The 18,830-nt window shown below is 39.9% G+C and overlaps 1 protein-coding gene across 1 annotated transcript; it reads right to left on the bottom strand.

The window, feature by feature from the left end:
- Positions 1-5,348: 5,348 nt before the first annotated feature.
- On the bottom strand, positions 5,349-18,184 carry LOC144614960 (putative ankyrin repeat domain-containing protein 26-like protein). Its single transcript, XM_078441395.2, has 4 exons — positions 17,754-18,184; positions 12,419-12,533; positions 12,083-12,256; positions 5,349-6,072 (listed from the first exon to the last, which is right to left on the bottom strand). The coding sequence occupies exons 1-4, from the start codon at positions 18,002-18,004 to the stop codon at positions 5,920-5,922; spliced, it is 693 nt and encodes a 230-aa protein (XP_078297521.1). The 5' UTR covers positions 18,005-18,184; the 3' UTR covers positions 5,349-5,919.
- Positions 18,185-18,830: the final 646 nt, after the last annotated feature.

Consider the following 18,830-nt stretch of genomic DNA (forward strand, 5'->3'; position numbering starts at 1 on the left):
CTCTCTATCTGGCAAACTGAACTCCTCACTCTGCACGCTTACTGTAGATTCTACCCCGTCTTTGAAAAATCGGATTCTTCACCGTGAACTTATGGTAACTGGAACAAATGCCAATACAAAATAACAATGATAATTATAAGCTCTACGAGACTCTGGCACCTAGTAAGCACTAAATAGAGTAAATAATACAAATGGCAGTGGTAACAACAAAGTCCTGGGGTGCAGAGACTGGTTTTTGAATGTTTGTATTCTACAACAGGATAACACTTAGTAGCTAACAGGCACTTAAGAGTTACATGTGAAGTGAACAAATGGACATGAATAAAAATTAATTCCTTTGAAAATTATTTTTAAAAACTACAGAAACTTTTCTGTTTCAAAAACCGCAGGGACAGCTCTATTCTGTTATGAGCACTTTAATGATCAAAACGCTGTCTGTTCTATCTTTGCCTTTCCTGTAACTTCCAAAACTAACCTACAGAAGTCCTTTGGTAACAGTCTTCCAAGTTAAAGTTTTCTTCCTACTTTTCAGATTGTACAGTGCACTAGGTGCCACAACTAGGGAGAAACAGTAGCATTTGTGTGTGTGTGTGTGATTGTGAAACATCTTTGTGCTGTTATTATAATTTCTGGAGCCCAAGTTGCCCTATTTGAATACTTATGAAGATAAAATTTTGACTGATGGCAACAGATTATCTTATTCTAACAAAATTACAGTGTCATGACAATTCTCCAACAAACAGAAGAAAACATTGTTCTAATGAAGTCAACATATCTCATCCTGGATTTGTTGTTGTTGTTGTTTTTAAATGTTTATTTTTTTGAGAGATACAGAGCATGCATGTACAGGGGAGGGGCAGAGAGAGAAAGAAAAAGGAAAATGCCACACAGGCTCTGAACTGTCAGCAACGAGCCCGACAGAGAAGTCTGACACAGGACTCCAACTCACCAACTGTGAGATGATGATGACCTGAGCTGAAATCAAGAGTTGGACACTTATCTGACGCAGCCACCCAAGCGCCCCTCTCATTCTGTCTTGATTTATGAGGAGTGAAGTTGATAATGGTGAGACCTTGTTGATACAATATGTGTAATAACATATGCCTCTCAACAAGGCATTGCTTTTCTTCGGCACTCCTGGAAGCTATCTGTAAAAAACAATCTCATTGGCAGTGCTGCACACTAGCTAAGATTTGTAGTTATTATTTGCCAATTTTTTATGGTACCAGGAAAGTACTGTAGAATTCCCAGTTTTAGGGCTGGTTCATTTTTTAATGAGACAAATCACTAGGTAACAATATTTTCTAAATATAATCCATTTGTAAACATTTTATACAAGATCCATTTTTATAACAAGTGCAATCTGTTATAATATGCTTATGGAGGAAACATAAAACATACTAACTTAAAAATCTTTTTTTCCTCTGGGCGCCTGGATGGCTCAGTTGGTGAAGCATCTGACCTTGGCTCAGGTCGTGATCTCGCAGCTCACGAGTTCAAGCCTCACATTGGGCTCTCTGCTGTCAGTGGTGGAGCCTGCTTTGGGTCCTCTGCCTACCTTCCTCTGTCCCTCTCCTGCTCTCTCTCTCTCTCTCTCTCTCTCTCTCAAAATTAAATAAACAGTTAACAAAGCATTTTCATATTTATTACACAAAGATGTCACATGGTATTTTAGGGGTCATGACTAAAATAATGAATTTCTTTTCAGATAATACTGCCTCATATTTTCAATTACCTACAGTTAATTTCATAAATAATTCTGAACATTAGACTATAAAGAAAGAAATTAAGAAAGAAAAAATATGCATGCAATTTACACATTGGTGTTCTTTTCTTCATTGTTCTTTCATTATCAAAACACCCTTACTCTGACTTTACTTATGTTAGGACCACCAAGAGCAATTCACTATGTAAAGTCTTACCAGCATTGCTGTTTTGCAAAGAATTTTTAAGCATGATTTCTTCTTTATGTCGGCAAATTATTTTCTAACTGCTATGTATAAAAAAGGGTGATAAATAATATTACTATTTTAACGCTGATATGAAAAACATTTACCAAATACATCAAATTCTTAGAGTATTTCAAATAATAACAGAGCAAATATCAAAACTTGAATTACCCCATATACTTCAAATTTATACGTTCTAGAAGCTTTTCATTAAGTCTGTACTTAAAGAAGAAAAAAACAGGAAGATGAACCAGTCATGAATTGAGGGCATTCTAGCTTAGTAAATTAGAACTAGCTTGCCAGGGGCACCTGGGTAGTTAAGCGTCCAACTTTAGCTCAGGTCATGATCTCACGGTTTATGGCTTTGAGCCCCACGTCGGGCTCTGTGCTGATAGCTCAGAGCCTGGAGCCTGCTTCGGATTCTGTGTCTCCCTCTCTCTCTGCAACCACCCCCACCCCAGCTCGTACTCCGTCTCCCTCTATCAAAAGTAAATACACATCAAATAGAAATGAGAATAATTAGAATTCGCTTGACAGAATGGAAAGTGTTTGGAACTCAGAAGTTCTAGCTCTATAACCTATAGCTATTTGTTCTTGGAGAAGCCACTTCTCTTTGGCTCAAAATCTCCCTCTATAAAACAAGGGAAATTACTGCCTTATTTTACAAGGTTGATAAGAGGATTTAATGAGATATTATACCCAAAACATGGCCTCTCAGGCCATGGCCTCTTAGGTGATGCTCATTACTCTGGGAAGGGCAAGATAAGACCTTCCCTGACTTCAGAAAAGATGCTCCACAGGATTTAAAGCAGTGGTCCAGAGGCACCTGGGAGGCTCAGTCCGTTGGGCATCCAACTCTTGATCTCAGCTTGGGTCTTGATCTCAGGCTCGTGAGTTCAAGACCCATGTTGGACTCCACGCTGGGCATGGAGCCTACTTAAAAAAAAGGCAGGGGTACAGATCTGGTAACAAAGGAGAAAGGGAAGTCCGATCTCTTCCTGCAGCATCATTTGAACCTCTCTGACAGCTTAGAATGGTCCCAACTAACATCTTCTGGCAAAAAAAAAAAAAAAAAAAAAAAAAAAAAAGACAAACAAGATCCTCAAAGGGTAACTCATAAGGAAAGTCTAGGCTAAGATATGGGTTCCACATAAGGTCTTTGAGTGTGGAGGGACAGGGGTGTATGGCAAAAGCCAGGAGGCCCAGCTGCCCAAACAGGGTGCTGGTGCTTTGGGATAGCTGCTGAGCATTTGTACATGTGCAGTGAACAAAGAAACTTTGTAGCTTTGAAATTTAAGTGTGGAACACCATGAAGACTGAAAACTGGATCAGCAAGGGAATACTGGGAGTAAAGGTCAATCACGACCAGACTGCAGCACCAGTTTCAACAGCAATGCCACAGCAACAGAATCAAAGGAAACTGTAGAATGATCAGGATGTCCTTTTTTCCCCTCCAAATGACTTGTGAAAGAGGACTGTCTCTTTGGTCTTAGGGTGCTCCTTAGGTTCTTGGAAAATTCAAGGGACAGAGTACAGGAGATAGCCCTCAAAGGAAAGTAGAGGGTCTTCTACAAAACTGAACATTTCAAGACCCAAGTTACTAGTTAGAAAACACAGATGTAACATTATTTGTGTCCCATGCAGAGGGGTTATACTTGAAATGAAATGGATAAGGTTAGGCTCCTGGAGGATAAAGGTCTCAAAAGTCCTGAGATAAAGAATCCTGCACACATTCCTACTTCCAACTAGTCTAGTCCTTTGCTTGATTTCTGGCTAATGTTGTGGACTAACCGACTGCCATTCCAAAACTGCCTGACCAAACTACGAAATCCCATCTGTTACATACGAAGTTAACAGTTAAATTATTTTAAGCCTCAGTTTAGTAATAACTAGCATTTTAGTACAAACACTTACAGATTAAAACCCTTAATATAAGCATATTCATCTGCAGCCCATCCATATACATCTTGAGGAAAGGGGTCAATACCTTGCTGAAGAAGAAGCCTGACTACATTTGTTGAGTTATAATTTACAGCAAGCATGAAGGCTGTTCTAAAATAACAGAGATAACTTCACTCTTAGGAATTTAGAGTTATTTAAACAGCTAATTTGATATACTTTATCAGGTTAATATCTTGCCTATCTGTTCAGAATCGACCATTTACATGTTTCAGTGTTCATCTGTGTAAATGATCTCCAAGACTAAAATGAAGGGACAAAAAGGAAGCTTCTTGTCCCACCTGGGTAATGTATTATAGAGTTGCTAATTTAGAGTCGTTTGATAAACAAGAAACTATGCTAGGTCACTTATCTGAATAGGTAAAGATTTAAAAAAAAATAATTCCCCATGTCTTCTTCATCTGATACAGTGCACTTCAAAGCCATCTAGAGGTCAAGTAAGTATAAAAACTATCTGCAGGCTTGAAATGATAATATTTTAATGCGAATGCTAACAAAATAGGCATAATTATAGTTAACGATGCTGATAAGCATATGGTAGGCACTAAATTAAATGCTATGTATATAAAATATGATTTACGCACAACCACCCTTGAAGGATATATTATTATCCTCCTTTTCATATCAGGAAACATATTTAGTGATGATACGTAACACTCCCAAGGTCACAACACTTAGCCAGTAGGAAAGCTATGAATCAACCTAGTCTTGTGTGAATCTAAAGCACATCTCTTCCTTCTTTATCACCCACCTATAACTTATCCTCGTTAAAGGAAAAGTCTATACAGTTAAAGTTATCTTTCATTTTTCTACTCCTACCAATTGAAAATAAAATCAAAAATACATATACTGGACATGAAAAAGGATAAAACCTGATGAGACTTGGTAATAGTAATTAATCATCACTTAGAGATCACCTAACGACATCAGTTTTACTCAAAAAAGAAAAAAAAAGCAATTTAAAGAAAAGTGTCATCCAAAAGACACAACAACTCCTATTTATGTTTAAGATGCATCTTTTTTTTTTTAACATTTATTTGCTTTTGAGAGACAGAGCTCAAGCAAGGAGAGGGAGAGAGAGCGGGATACACAGAATCCAAAGCAACTCCAGGCTCCGAGGTGTCAGCACAGAGCCCGGCGTGGGGCTCGAACCCACGAACCATGACATCATGATCACAGCCAAAGTCATAGACGTAACCAACTGAGACACCCAGGCACCCCAATATACATCTTTGAAGGAAAAATGTATATGAAATAGAAGTTCTTTTTTTTTTTTTTTAGTTTATTTACGATTTATTTTGAGAAAGAGAGAGAGTGCACACGAGAGTGTGGGCAAGGGGCAGAGACAGAGAGAGACAGAGACAGAGAGAGACAGAGAGACAGAGATTGAGAATCCGAAGCAGGCTCTACACTGTTAGCACAGAGCCTGATGTGGGGTTCAATCCACGAACCATGAGATGATCACCTGAGCCAAAGTCGGATGCTTAACCAACTGAGCCATCCAGGTCCCTCTATGAAGTAGAAGTTTAAAAAATACCATAAATGGGTTAAGAAGGCCAATATTGTGCCATTAAGTAAATTAAGAGCTGAGAGTCCATCCTTTATAAAACTAAAATGAAATCCCTTTAGTTAACACAAAATCATGTGGCAGAAAAAACAAAACAAAACAAAACAAACAACAACAAAAAAAAAACCATTGCAGGAGCAACTGGGTGACTCATTTGGTTAAGCATCAGACGCTTGACCTCAGGTCGGGTCTTGATCTCAGAGTCATGAGTTCAGGCCCAGCTTTGGACTCCACGGCGAACATGGAACCTACTTAAAAATAAACACTGCAAATGACACGAGTCAACATCATCAAGGCATATGAATTCTGCTATACCCTGTTCTTCATGTTGCCCAGTCAGAATAATTGCTTTCTGCCTAACTGGTGATGTGTTGACATTTTTCACTATATAATTATAAATTAATATTCTTCTTCTGAAGTTAATCTTCCTGACTTGAATAATTATTACCACTCTAGAACCATACTAAGGTTGAAAAGAAAACTACTGCACCTTTTTAATTTATCCTCTGCATGTATATTTGCTGCCTTTTCTACTAAAACTTCCACTATTTGCTGTTTGTTTTCATTTATGGCAACTAGAAGTGGTGTGATGTTATCCTGTAAAAAAGCAAAAACAATTTAGAATTTACAAAATTACACCTTTCCATACGGAATTTTAAAACATACAAAAGATCCTCTAAACTGAAACATATAATACAAAAAGTAAATAAAAAATGGCCTCTTCCTTCCCACCACTGTGCTTTCACCTGCTGCTGCTTCTCTTTAAAATAGCCCTCCTCCACTGGGGCACCTGGGTGGCTCAGTTGGTTAAGTGACCAATTGCAGCTCAGGTCATGAGCTCAGGGTTTGTGAGTTCGATCCCTGCATTGTGCTCTATGCTGGCAGCGCACAGCCTGGAGACTGTTCCAGATTCTCTCTCTCACTCTCTCTCTCTCTCTCTCTCTCTCTCTCTCTCCCCTCGCTCTTTCTCTCTCTCTCTCAAAAAGAAATACACATTAAAAATTCTTTTTAATAAAATAGCCCTTCTCCACCTTCTTCAACAGATTATATGAAGTCATTCTCCCAAAATCACTTCAAACACTCACTGGTTCCAAGATCGTTGCTTCTATCACAGTACTTACCATGGTATATTGTAGTTATTGTTCCCTATCTAAACCAAGAGCTTCTTGAGAGCAGGGGCTATTTCTTATCTCTGTATCTCCAAACTCCAAAACACAGCAGTATATGCTTTAAGTACTTTTACTGAATTAATAACCTAAATGATGATCTCTGGAGTAGTGTTTCTTAAATTATCTTCCAAAGAATACCTACTTTGCCAGAAGGTAAGTACTATGTCCCAATGGAAAGATTTCATGATCATCTATGTTTGAGAAATATTATAAAGCTGCATTATATGTCTGGCATTACAGAAATCCATTTAAAACTGCTCAGTCCCCATTTGACAATCCTTTTTGTGGCAAACATTCACATTTGAGGAATCAGAGTTTCCGGGATATAGTTTGGAGAGCTTTCCGAAAAGGTGAAACTTTTCCCCAAGTAATAAAACTTGCTTGTCTTCTGTCAGTGGTATCAGGATCCACTGACATCCGAGATGTAAACATAAGGCATCACTGCTCCAAATGGGTCACTAAGGAGATGGGCTCAGAACTCCAAGAGTTAAGCTTCAAATGAACTTTGATTACTTAATATTAAATAGCCCATGGGCTTTCTCCTATTATAAAATGCTAAATTTTTATCTTAACTGTTAGGAAGCTCCATATGAAATTTTATTGTCAATTATAATAATCCTGGGACCCTAATACGTATCTACTTCTAAAAAAATTGTTTGTATTCTAGTTGTATTCCAGTTTCCACTGGAATAGCTACTTTATATTTTAGGGAAACTATAAATCGGAAATAAAAATATAATGGCTTATCAATAAAAATTCAAACACTGATTTATACAGATCATTTTTAGCATAATGAAAGTGACTACATTATTTGCATTTTTAGGGAACAATTCTGAAGAGAAAGAGAATATTGTTTGCAATAGGCATAACCTATTCAACTGTAACCATGATTAATCTAATACGGTTTGCAAATATTCCAATAGGAATACGATTATTCAAATGTTGTTTCTTTTAATGTTTATTTTTGACAGAGAGAGACAGAGCATGAGCGGGCAAGGGGCAGAGAGAGAGGGAGACACAGAATCCGAAGCAGGCTACAGTCTCTGAGCTGTCAGCACAGAACCCCACAAGGGGCTCAAGCTCAAAGACAGCGAGATCATGACCTGAGCCAAAGTCAGACGCTCAACTGACTGAGCCACCCAGGCACCCCAGGAATACGATTATTTATAGTACACAGAAAGAAAAAGTGTCTTGTTTTCAAACTAACTTGTGGGGCACCTGGATGGCTCAGTCAGTTAAAAGGCCGACTTCGGTTCAGGTCATGATGTCATGGTTTGTGAGTTCAAGCTCTGCATTGGGCTCTATGCTGACAGTTCAGCCTGGAGCCTGCTTGGGATTCTGTGTCTCCCTTTCTCTCTGCCCCTCCCCCACTCATGCACGTGCTCTCTCTCCTTCAAAAATCAATAAACATTAAAAAAATGAATACAATACAAAAACAACTTAGAAAGTCTAACTTGGAAAATTCAATCCTATTCCGAAGACATTAACATAAAATACAAAATATATATTATAAATTAATATGGATTGCCTTGAAAACCTTGAAATCTTTATCAAAATAGACCGTAAAACAGAGGCGCCTGGGTAGCTCAGTCAGTTAAGCATCTGACTCTTGACTTTAGCTCAAGTCATGGTCTCATGATTCATGAGTTCAAACCCAGTGCCTCCTAGGGATTCTCTCTCTCTCTCTTTGTCAAAATTAACTTTAAAAAAATTATCAAGGTTTCTTTGTGTCCAAAAGAGATATGATTAGCACAGTCATATATATATATATATATATATATATATATATATATATATATATGTGTGTGTGTGTGTGTGTGTGTATATATGTATATATGTGTGTGTATAAATATATGTGTGTGTGTGTGTGTGTGTGTGTGTGTGTATATATATATATATATATATATATATAAAATAAAACAGTAATTGTAAACATAATGCTTATGGAGGCAAAGTAGGTGACTCGAGTAAGTGAAGAACCTAAGTGGGGACAGTAGCAAACTGGAGACACACACACCTCATATAAAAAGGTCAGCCGCTGGAATGCATACCAAACAATAGTATGGGCTCAAAGTACCAGGTATGATTCTATAAGAAAAGTCTGAAATCCAGATTTCTGCATGAGTGTCATAATTTTAAATGTTGACTCAGTTTATGGAGGAAACGAAACACATCCAGGGGCCAAATTTAGTCAATAGCCCACGGGTATTTTGGTTGTGCCTGAAGCAAATATTTGTATGGAAATCTTTCCTGAAGTATCAGTATCACGTTTTAGCAAAAACTTAGGCCCAAACACATAATAACAATTGCTATTAAGACTCATAAGAGGGGAGCCTGGGTGGCTTAGTCAGTTGAGCATCTGACGCTTGACTTCAGTTCAGGTCATGATCCCAGAGTTGTGGGACTGAGTCCTGCATCAAGCTTGGCACTGAGCTTGGAGCCTGCTTGAGGTTCTCCCTCTCTCCCTCTGCCCTTCTCCCCCACTCACGCTCTCTCTGTCTAAAAGAATCACCACAAAAAGACTAGTAACACACACCTTAAGAATTTTTCCAATGCTTCTTAAAACTGCAATCTATCTGTGTTTAATTCTCCCAGACTGTTAATCAAATAGACAAATTAGTTCACAACTATGCTGAAACTAAATTATGGAAACAATTCCCAACTGTATTGTCACTAACTACATTTCCATGTTTAAAACTACCATTTGGATTATGCCAGGGCTATATGAATTTAACAGACATCATAAGACAGTCGGTCACATAGCTTCAACTAATAAAGAAGATTCAAGATTTTTCCTATTGCAATCAGGAAAACACTGCTTGTAATAACCAAATGGCTATGAATATGAGAGAGAGAGAGAGAGAGAGAGAGAGAGAGAGAGAGCGCAAGCGTGAGCGAGTGGGGGAGGGGCAGAGAGAGAGACTCTCATGTGTTTCTGCACCATCAGTGCAGAGCCCAATGTGGGACTCGAACTCACAAACCATGAGATCACAACCTGAGTGGAAGTCGGACACTTAATCAACTGAACAACCTGGGTACCCCTCCATTCAGTAGTTAGCTTTTTTAAATTTTTTTTAAATGTCCACTTTTTGTGGAAGAGAGAGAAAGAGCATGAGCAGGGGAGGGGCAAAAAGAGAGGGAGACTACAGAATATGAAGCAGTCTCCAGGCTCTGTCTAAGCTGTCAGCACAGAGCCCAACACGGGGCTAGAACTTGTGAACTGTGAGATGATGACCTGAGCCTGAAGTCAGACGCTTAACCGACTGAGCCACCCACACACCCCAATAGTTCTTAACCAAGAGTTGTAGCACAGTCTCAAAAAAAATATTTCTAAATATCCATGTCTATGTATACATGTTACTAGATTTACTCAAAATCTTCAGGGGAGAGTTTAGGCTTGTTAAAAAAAAATTGGAACTTCCCCAGGGCACGGGGATTCACCACCACAATTCTAGCTGAGAGCTGGTGCAGCAATCACATCAGTCTCATCTATGTGGCCAACTCCCTCTATCATTTGAAGACTTAGCCAAAAGAATGACTTATCAAAACTGCATTTAATTTCCCTGAGCAGAGGTAGAACAGGGACTAAATGTAAAGTCAAAATGCAACTTGATTTCATTACTTTTAAACTTCTTACTTCCCATCAAGATATTCTAGATTTCAGAGCAGAGTTTAGACTCTTACCTAAGTGGGTGTTTCTGCCAGAATAGGATTATATGACAGTTAATTATTTGTTCTTTCTTCTCCTTGCCCACTTAATCAACCACCTGTTCACTGCCAATCTGATTTCCTCTGAGTCCTCCTACACTTGGTCTCTAGGCAGGTTTGCAACTCACTCTTTCCCTAAGTAACAATTATTCCCCTCAAAAATTGAAGACTCCTTGACTAAACATATAAACTGAAGGGGGAAAAAAAAAAACAATAAAACAAACAGCCTCTTCTTGTTATTTTCTCTCACTTGTCAAATTTCCAAATTGGCCTACTTAGTTCTGACTGCTCCCTCCTTTCCCCTTTTTTCTCTTAAGCCTTGGCCAATAAAAGATAAATCCCATTTTTATAAATCACTTTTTAATCAAATAGGAACTTGTCAACAGCAGCAATGTTTTTTATTGTAAAATGCATTTGTTTTCTTTGAGTTTTAATACAAATCCTAGGGCAAATTTTGCTTTCCTGTGTTGTTTTTCACTAATAAAAAAAAATTGGATGGGAAAAATATTTGAAAACAAAATAAGTTTTACCTTTAACAAATATATTGTTTTCATAAATATTTGCCATAAATACATAAAACAAAGCAGTATTCTCTGTTTCTTTAGAAGTATCCTCATTTAAAATGAAATCTTAGGGGTGCCTAGGTGGCTCAGTTGGTAGAGCATCCAACTTCGGCTCAGGTCTTAATCTCATGGCTCATGAGTTCATGCCCTGCATTGGGCTCTGTGCTGACAGCTGGGAGCCTGCTTCAGATTCTGTGTCTTCCTCTCTCTGCCCCTCTCCCCCTCTTGTTCTGTCTCTGTCTCTGTATCTCTCTCTCAAAAATAAATAAAAAATAATAAGAAGGAAGGAAGGAAGGAAGGAAGGAAGGAAGGAAGGAAGGAAGGAAGAAAGAAGGAAGAAATCTTAGATAAATAAGTTATTGCCAAATATTTTCATTCAGGGAATCCTTGAACTTCCAAATACGTAAAATTGACCCTGCCCGTGTCAACCAAGGGTGTTCCTCTAGGGGCTTCAGCAGTGAGAGGTAATGCATGTCAAAGAAAAGGAAAGTGGGCCAGCAAGTGTGGCCATCATCTACTCCCCATGTATAGCTACAACCCTGCTGAGGAGCTACACAAGGTTGAGCAGGAGCTACTCTCTGAAGTGGGACACCCCAACATGGTACATGGGTGGCCGAGTGGCTACCAACACAAGTAGATGCCTTTGCTGGATGTCAAGACATGACCTGACCCCAATGCCCTCATCTTCAGAGCACCGGGGCCTACAGTGCCCAGCACCTACAACCTGCTGCTTTCTCCTTCCGCTTGCACACATCCAAGCTCTCCCTGCTGGGTCTGGGTCTCCTTTCCTCCTCCCACCTATCCCCAGCAGCACCCCTTGCCTAAGCCCCTGCATTGCACCCAGCCTCCATCATCACCTCACTCCCCTCTAGACCTTTAGTCCTTTATGGGCTCTGAGACTACCATCCACTTGTAGGCACTAATGGAAACATTTTCTTTCTGGGGTGGAAGAGTGGCTGAGAGATACAACTTTGCCCTTTCTGTGGGCACTACCTTTTTCTAGCCCTCCCTGACTTGGCATTGGAGTTATTTCCATGATGACAGGGCCTGATGTATAGAATTCAGTGAGTGAGTGAGTGTGTGTGTGTGTGTGAAATAAAACATTTTGAGGCTAACATATTCATGTATATATATAAAATTTCAAATATTGTATAAATTGTTATTTACCTTATTTCTTGCTTCAGTATTCACATTATATAGCAGCAGCTTCTCTATTATGGATATATTATCACCAAAGGCCGCATAGTGGAGAGCAGTGTTGCCACTCACATCCCTAATATTTGGATAGGCACCATTTTCCAATAGTATGTTTACACATTTCTCTTCCTGGCACTGTACGGCCTGTCAGTGATATGCCAAGAAACAGAGTGTAAATTCTGAGAATTTAAATTAAGCATGCCAAAAGGTTTCACCACCTCGTTTTGTTTCAAGGCAATAATTTCATTTGCATTCTAAGTAATGACATCAAATCTATCTCAGGCAGACATAGCTGGTACTACATACCTTCATGAGAGCTGTCCTGTTTTCATGATCACAGAGGTTAAGATGACATTTCCTCTCTACTAGGAGGGTCACCACTTCTGGATGGCCATTGGCACAGGCCAAATGGAGAGCAGTCCTAAAAAAGTGAGAGGACTTTTTAGGAAATGATAGTGCACTCTCTCAAAACTTGCAGTTAATTCAAGAATTTGTAAACATTAAGTAGCATGTTATTCCTATGCCTCCAAAACAAAGGTTCAGTTTTCCTATGGAGAAAGTACAATGTTTAGTAGTGATTACTCATCACACTAATAAAAAGCAGCCTGTTTGAAGAGACAGAGTATGACATCGGGATTCAGCTCCACTTGGGTTTGAATCCTAGTTTAACTCTGTCACTCACTAGTTATTGCTTAGACTTATCCTCAATGTCCTCAACAAAAGGGGATAAAAATAGTAGTTGTCTCGTGTCACCTGGCTAGCTCCGTCTGAAGAGCATGTAACTCTTGATCTCAGGGTCGTGAGTTTGAAGCCACACAGTAGGTGTAGAGATCATTAAAAAAATAAAATAAAATAAAATAAAATAATTAATAATAAAATGAAATGAAATGAAATGAAATGAAATGAAATGAAATGAAATAAAATAAAATACTGAGTAGTTATCTCACAAGACCTCGTTGTGATGCTTAAATGAGGATCTATGCAAGTATTTAGAACACTTCCTAGCACAAATAACATCTCAATAGTTGTTGGATAATATAATTTTTACCATTACTACTGCTTTACATAAACAACACTTCAATTAGGTACCTTGATACAATTACACCTACTTTGCAGACATGTTTTAAGGATTAGCAAGAATACTGCATTTCAATGATTCTAACATGCTCATTTTGTCACATTTTAATATCTCTGACATTGGAATGCAATTTATAACTCAAAATGTCTTACAACTGAAAATGGCAGGACTTTAAAAAGTAATTGGTATATAAAATAGTGGGACAGCATAGAATCTTGGTGCCTTCCATTATGTGAAATGATGGTATATACAATAGGTCTATTGCAGTTCTAGTCATATGATTGGCACTTAAATAAATTTTAGTTCTGAAAAGCATTATAGGAAAAGAGGACAAAATTAACAAAAGGAAAACATTTTTAAGAACTTCTTACTTTGCTTCTCAAGAAAGTTTAAGCCACAGGAAACTCAGGATTCCAATGACTAGGAACAGCTCATTTTATTAAATATTGAGGTCTGCAGATTGTACGAAAATCAAGTATTTCCAGTGATCAATATTAGTAGTTACTACTCTCATAAATTTCAGAAGGTAAGGTAAAGGTTATCTTTTACAATTTCCTATCTTCAGAAAATTTGAAAGGAAGGAGGAAAACTTCCCATTGAGATTAAGTCCTAATAGTTCAATATAAAATTTCTCATCTTAGGGGTGCCTTGCTGGCTCAGTCAGTAGAGCATAGGACCTTGATCTCAGGGTTGTAAATTTGAGCCCCACGATGGGTATAGAGATTACTTAAAAATAAAATCTGGTGCAGAGCCTGCTTTAGATGCTCTGTCCCTCCTCTCCCTTTCCCCTTCCCCCTGCTCATGCTTTCACCCTCAACAATAAATAACACTTAAAACATAAAGTAAACAAGATAAAAGCTGGGGCACCTGGGTGGCTCAGTCTGTTAAGCGTGCAGCTCTTGATCTGGGCTCAAGTCACGATCTCATGTTCACTGGCTCAAGCCCCGTGCTGGGACTCTTTGAAAAGTGTATTGCAAAAGTTCCTGCTTTCAGCACGGGGCGTGCTTGGGATTCTCTCTGTCCTTCCATTCCCCCCACCCCCACCCCCACCCCATCCCTCTCAAAAAATAAATGATTAAACTTAAAAAAAATCTTTAGAAAATAAATAAATAAAATTCCTCCTCTTGCTCATACTGTGCAAATTGAAGTCTTTGAGAACAAAAGGATCTTGGGTAGAGTATTTCCGCTATATAATATATGTGCAGGTTCTAGGTGATAAATAAATGGATGGAAAGAGTGGATAAATACATTTGGAGAGTTCAATATTTTTAAAGAAAAGGTATATAAAGGAAAGCATACTTCTGAAACAGTAAACTTATATCTGCTAGGTCTTATTTTTTTCACAAGGACACAACTAATATATTTTATTTTCATGATTAATATAAATCATTTACCTATTACACGTAATAAAGCTACCTATAACAGAAAACATATGTATATGCTTAATATATGCATAATAAAATCTACAAGTGCAAATAAAAATACTCCCTTTACTTTTGAAGAGGCCAAAAGTTGTCCAAATATGCCAATCCTCAAAAAACATTTTAATTAACTCACTTTTCTTATTTTACATCCAAAAATATTTTTTAACACAAAGTGAGAAATTATTTTTATGTATATAAGATCAATATTCTTGCTCTTCTCCAGGATTACTTCAACGACAATAAACCCTTTCTGTTGATAATAAACTTTTAATAGGACCTTTATACACCTTTTCCTGCAGAAAGCACAGATTTTCTTTGAAGGCAAAGAAAAATGCATGTAAATACAAAGGCTCAGAAATAACAAATGTCATCACATTTTGTGCATTTTTGGGCTTAACATAAAACTGCTTGTGTGTACCTATGATCACACTGATTTTTGTTCTCACTTAATGATCAACTAAAGCACAGCTCTGCATGTCTGTGTATATCTATTATCTATGCCACTTTCAATGATCACATATCCATCTTATGGATGTAATGACATTTACTTATAAAAGCCATTATACGAGTTCTTCTTAATACATTGCTATTTTAAATAGTGCTGAGAAAAGCAAAATGTATGCCATTTATCTCTAGTGATTTCCTAAAGATATTTTAGTAGAAATAAAATTGATGGATAAAAGGAATACATATTTTTAAATGTGGTACTTACACCAAATTGTCTATTGGAAAGTCGAAAACAACTTAAACTTTAAGCGGCAGTATAAGCACCATCACTCTATTTTCACAAAGGTTGTAGACGGAAAACCGTATTTCAGTCCCTTTTTCACTTAAATTTCTTTTTTCCCAGGGACACTATATTTCCCTATGTCCACTGGTCCCTTGTAGATATGCAAAGAAATACTTTGCACGATTTCAAATTACAGGTTTTTGTTCGTTTTGATTTCAAAGACTTCTCTGTAAAACGAAGTTAGATTCTGTTGTCGGATACAAATATGTTGTAAATATTTGCAAGTGCATTGTCTTTTATTTTAATAATATTATTTTCTGATAGATGCTTTTAGTTTTTTATGTTGCTAAATCAATCTCCAGAATTCTTGATTTAAAAAAACATTTTTTAATATTTATTTATTTTTGGGAGACAGAGACACAGTGTGCAAGCAAGGGAAGGGCAGAGAGAGAGGGAGACACAGAATCTGAGCTGTCAGCACAGAGCCTGAAGCGGGGCTCGAATCCACAAAGCATGGGATCATGACCTGGGCCAAAGTCAGACCGCTTAACCAACTGAGCCACCCAGGGGCCCCAATTTTTTTTTTTGAGAGATAGAAATAGAGAGAGAGAGAGAGAAAGAGAGAGAGAGAGAGAGAGAGAGAGAGAGAAAGAGAGAGACAGAGAAGCAACACAGAATCCCAAGCATACTCCACATTGACAGCAGGGAGCCCGTTGAAGGGCTTGAACCCATGAACACCTGAGATTATGACCTGAGCCGAAATCAAGAGTCAGAGGCTTAACTGACTGAGCCACCCAGGCACCCCCCAAAAGTCTTGCTTTTCAAGTCATTCTTAGGATGGGTAAATAGGCATTTGTGGGATTTTTTTCTGTCACTTTTCTTATTTTGCATATTACAATTTTTAAATTGATATCCCATCTGGAACTTATTTTAGGGAGATAAAATTCTAACAAGTTTTCTCCAAATCGGCTGTTTCTCCACTACTTATGAATAATTCACCTTTTCTTACTAATATGAAATGTCACCAGTATCAAATTCAAAAGTCTTATGTATATTTGAGCGTTGGTCATGTTCTACTCTGCACCACTCCTTTATCGGTCTTTTCAGCTGTTTGTAAATGAATAATTTGTGGAAATTTCAGGTACATTTTGATATCTGGAAGGGCAAATCTACCTCCTATACAAAAACATAAGTTCTTAGGTTAATTCCAGTTTGTTAACATACAGTGTTCTATCACTTTCAGATGTACAAGATAGTGAGTCCAAAAATTTCCTTAATGACATCACAAGAAGAGCATGTGTAGCTCAAAATTCTTAAAACCAGGATGCTTTCATTTGCTTTACCTAACACTGACAAATACAGGAAGGGTACACATTTTGAGAAAAAGGAGTCCTCCTATTCAGAGCCATCTTCCACTTGAAAATGTCCTTCCAAGGTCCCTCAGGAAATAGCATACATACCTAAGTGTACACAGACATAAACTGGATACTGGATTTTGTCCCAAGAATTTCTAGCCCAGAAGTTGATTACAGGAATTATTTCTCCCATTATGCGCTTTTCTATGACATTATGGTGTTGCATCCACGCGACTCCTGAAACAATGCTACGGGCACCAGTGACAGTTGCAACAAAGTTTATTACAATGAGAGGCAAGGCCGACCCATTGGGACCAACACTCTTGATAAGAGTGTGGCCCGAACAGCCAGTTTACAGAGTTTTTAAAGCCGATCACATCGTTTTATCATTATCTGGGAACAGAACAGATAAACAGTTCCCAGATGAGTTAGAAACAGTTGCCAGATGAGTCAGAGACAGTTATCAAATGCGGTAATTATTTTAGACTTTTTGCCGCTAAGTTGCAACCAGTGGATCTCCTTGACCTTGTCTCTGATGCTCTTTTTGAGGTTTTGTTCCCTTCATTGGTAAAGCCTGAGCCACAAGAGTATGAAGTATGATTTACAAGAATAAAAGCAAGGTTTTATCTTTTGACCTTCAGTGTCAGAACAAAGTTGTTACTTTCAAGCTAAGCGTTAGCCCTACAGTACAATTCAGCCCTTACAATGGTATGAAAATGAGTCCATTAAAAACAACATGTTGTCAACACTTAATTTCATGTGTATAACTATTGAAATTTGGGTAAATCACATCAAACTTGAGAGTCAAGTGGTCTATTCAGGAATTAACAAGTACGTGCCAGGGCAGCTGAAGACATTGTTTTTGCCGCTCATGCTGTCGGCCTGGTGTTAGACCACGTAGGGTTCCCACGACCGAGGGGCAGCGGGATCTCAGGAGGGAAGAGAACCCAGCACCCTGAGGGAGGGCTCGGATGCACAGATAGAGCTAGGCCAGGTGTGCTCTTCTCCCAGGTCCGTCCCGCCTCCTCCCTGCCAGCCTCCAAGCCCCTATTACCTGTTCATCTTGTCTCTATCATCCACGCCATTTTCCGCGAAGAACAGAATCTGCTGCACTTGCACTGCGTTGCCCACACAGGCAGCCTTGTGGATCTTTCTGAGATCTCTGTCTTGGACATGGTAACCCAGCAGCAAGTTGTCAATTCCATTGTTCTTCTGCCCAACGCCCCTGCCCTGCCTCTGCAAGCCAGAAGCGGAGCCCAAGGGCGACATGCCCTTCTCCCTCCCGAACCCCCAAATCCTCTTCATTGTGAAGCCTGCGGGCTCCACAGAGACTTCACCCCGCCCTCCCTTTCCACTACCTCCCGAGCTCAACACTAGCGCCGGAGACAGGCCAAACCCGCCTGGCCACAACACCCCAGCAGTGAGGATCCGCGTTTGGGTAGCTGCCACTTCTCAGTAACCGGCAACAAGCAATACCACCAAACACAAGCGCGCTTGCGCACTTCAGAAGAGGCAACCACTGCGCATGCCACAGAGGCCTAACTGTCAAGGGTACTCACAGCTCCGACGCCGGCCCAGCGCGGTGCAGAGAACAGAGGGGAGGGGGCTCCGGTGGGGGGTGGGGCGGGGTCCCTGGGTCCCAAGCCACAGAACCCAGCGGGAGCCAGCACCTCTGCTCACCACGCTCGGGTCTTGCCTTGGCACCCTTCTCGCCCCACGCGCGCCTCCCGAGGGGCCCCTCCCCCGCGCCGCGGCCCAGGGTGAAGCCAGGCTGCCGTGCCTGGACCGCGGGAGGGGGTGGAGGTGGGGGCGTGAGGCGGGGATAGGGGCCGGGCCCGGGGCCGCGACTCCCGAGAAGCCAGGAGCCCGCTGCAGCCGCCTCCGGATCCCGGGATGGGACTAGAGACTGTGGCGGAAGCCAGCATCTCCCAGCCTGGGGCAGCGGGGGCCGCGGAGCCAAAGCCGCCGCCACCGCTGCCGCCTCCGCTGCTGAGACCAGGCTGGAGATGCGTGAGTTGACACTGACGTCCCGGGGGACCCGCGCCACAGCCCCTCCATCCACGCACTCCTAGCCCTCCGCCTTGAACTCCGCCCTGCCGGCACAACCCTCCCCGCCCCACGTCTTCAGGGC

Source organism: Panthera onca, chromosome B1 (genome assembly GCF_046562875.1).
Source record: "Panthera onca isolate mPanOnc1 chromosome B1, mPanOnc1 haplotype 2, whole genome shotgun sequence".
Taxonomy (NCBI): Eukaryota; Metazoa; Chordata; class Mammalia; order Carnivora; family Felidae; genus Panthera; species Panthera onca.

What these genes read in the sequence shown, in the direction of transcription:
- LOC144614960 (XM_078441395.2), bottom strand. Translation starts at nt 18,004, where the DNA reads ATGAAGAGGATTTGGGGGTTCGGGAGGGAGAAGGGCATGTCGCCCTTG. An exon ending in ACAGGACAGCTCTCATGAAG is followed by an intron (nt 12,257 to 12,418) that starts GTATGTAGTACC and finishes TATCACTGACAG; the next exon opens with GCCGTACAGTGCCAGGAAGA. An exon ending in ATACTGAAGCAAGAAATAAG is followed by an intron (nt 6,073 to 12,082) that starts GTAAATAACAAT and finishes GCTTTTTTACAG; the next exon opens with GATAACATCACACCACTTCT.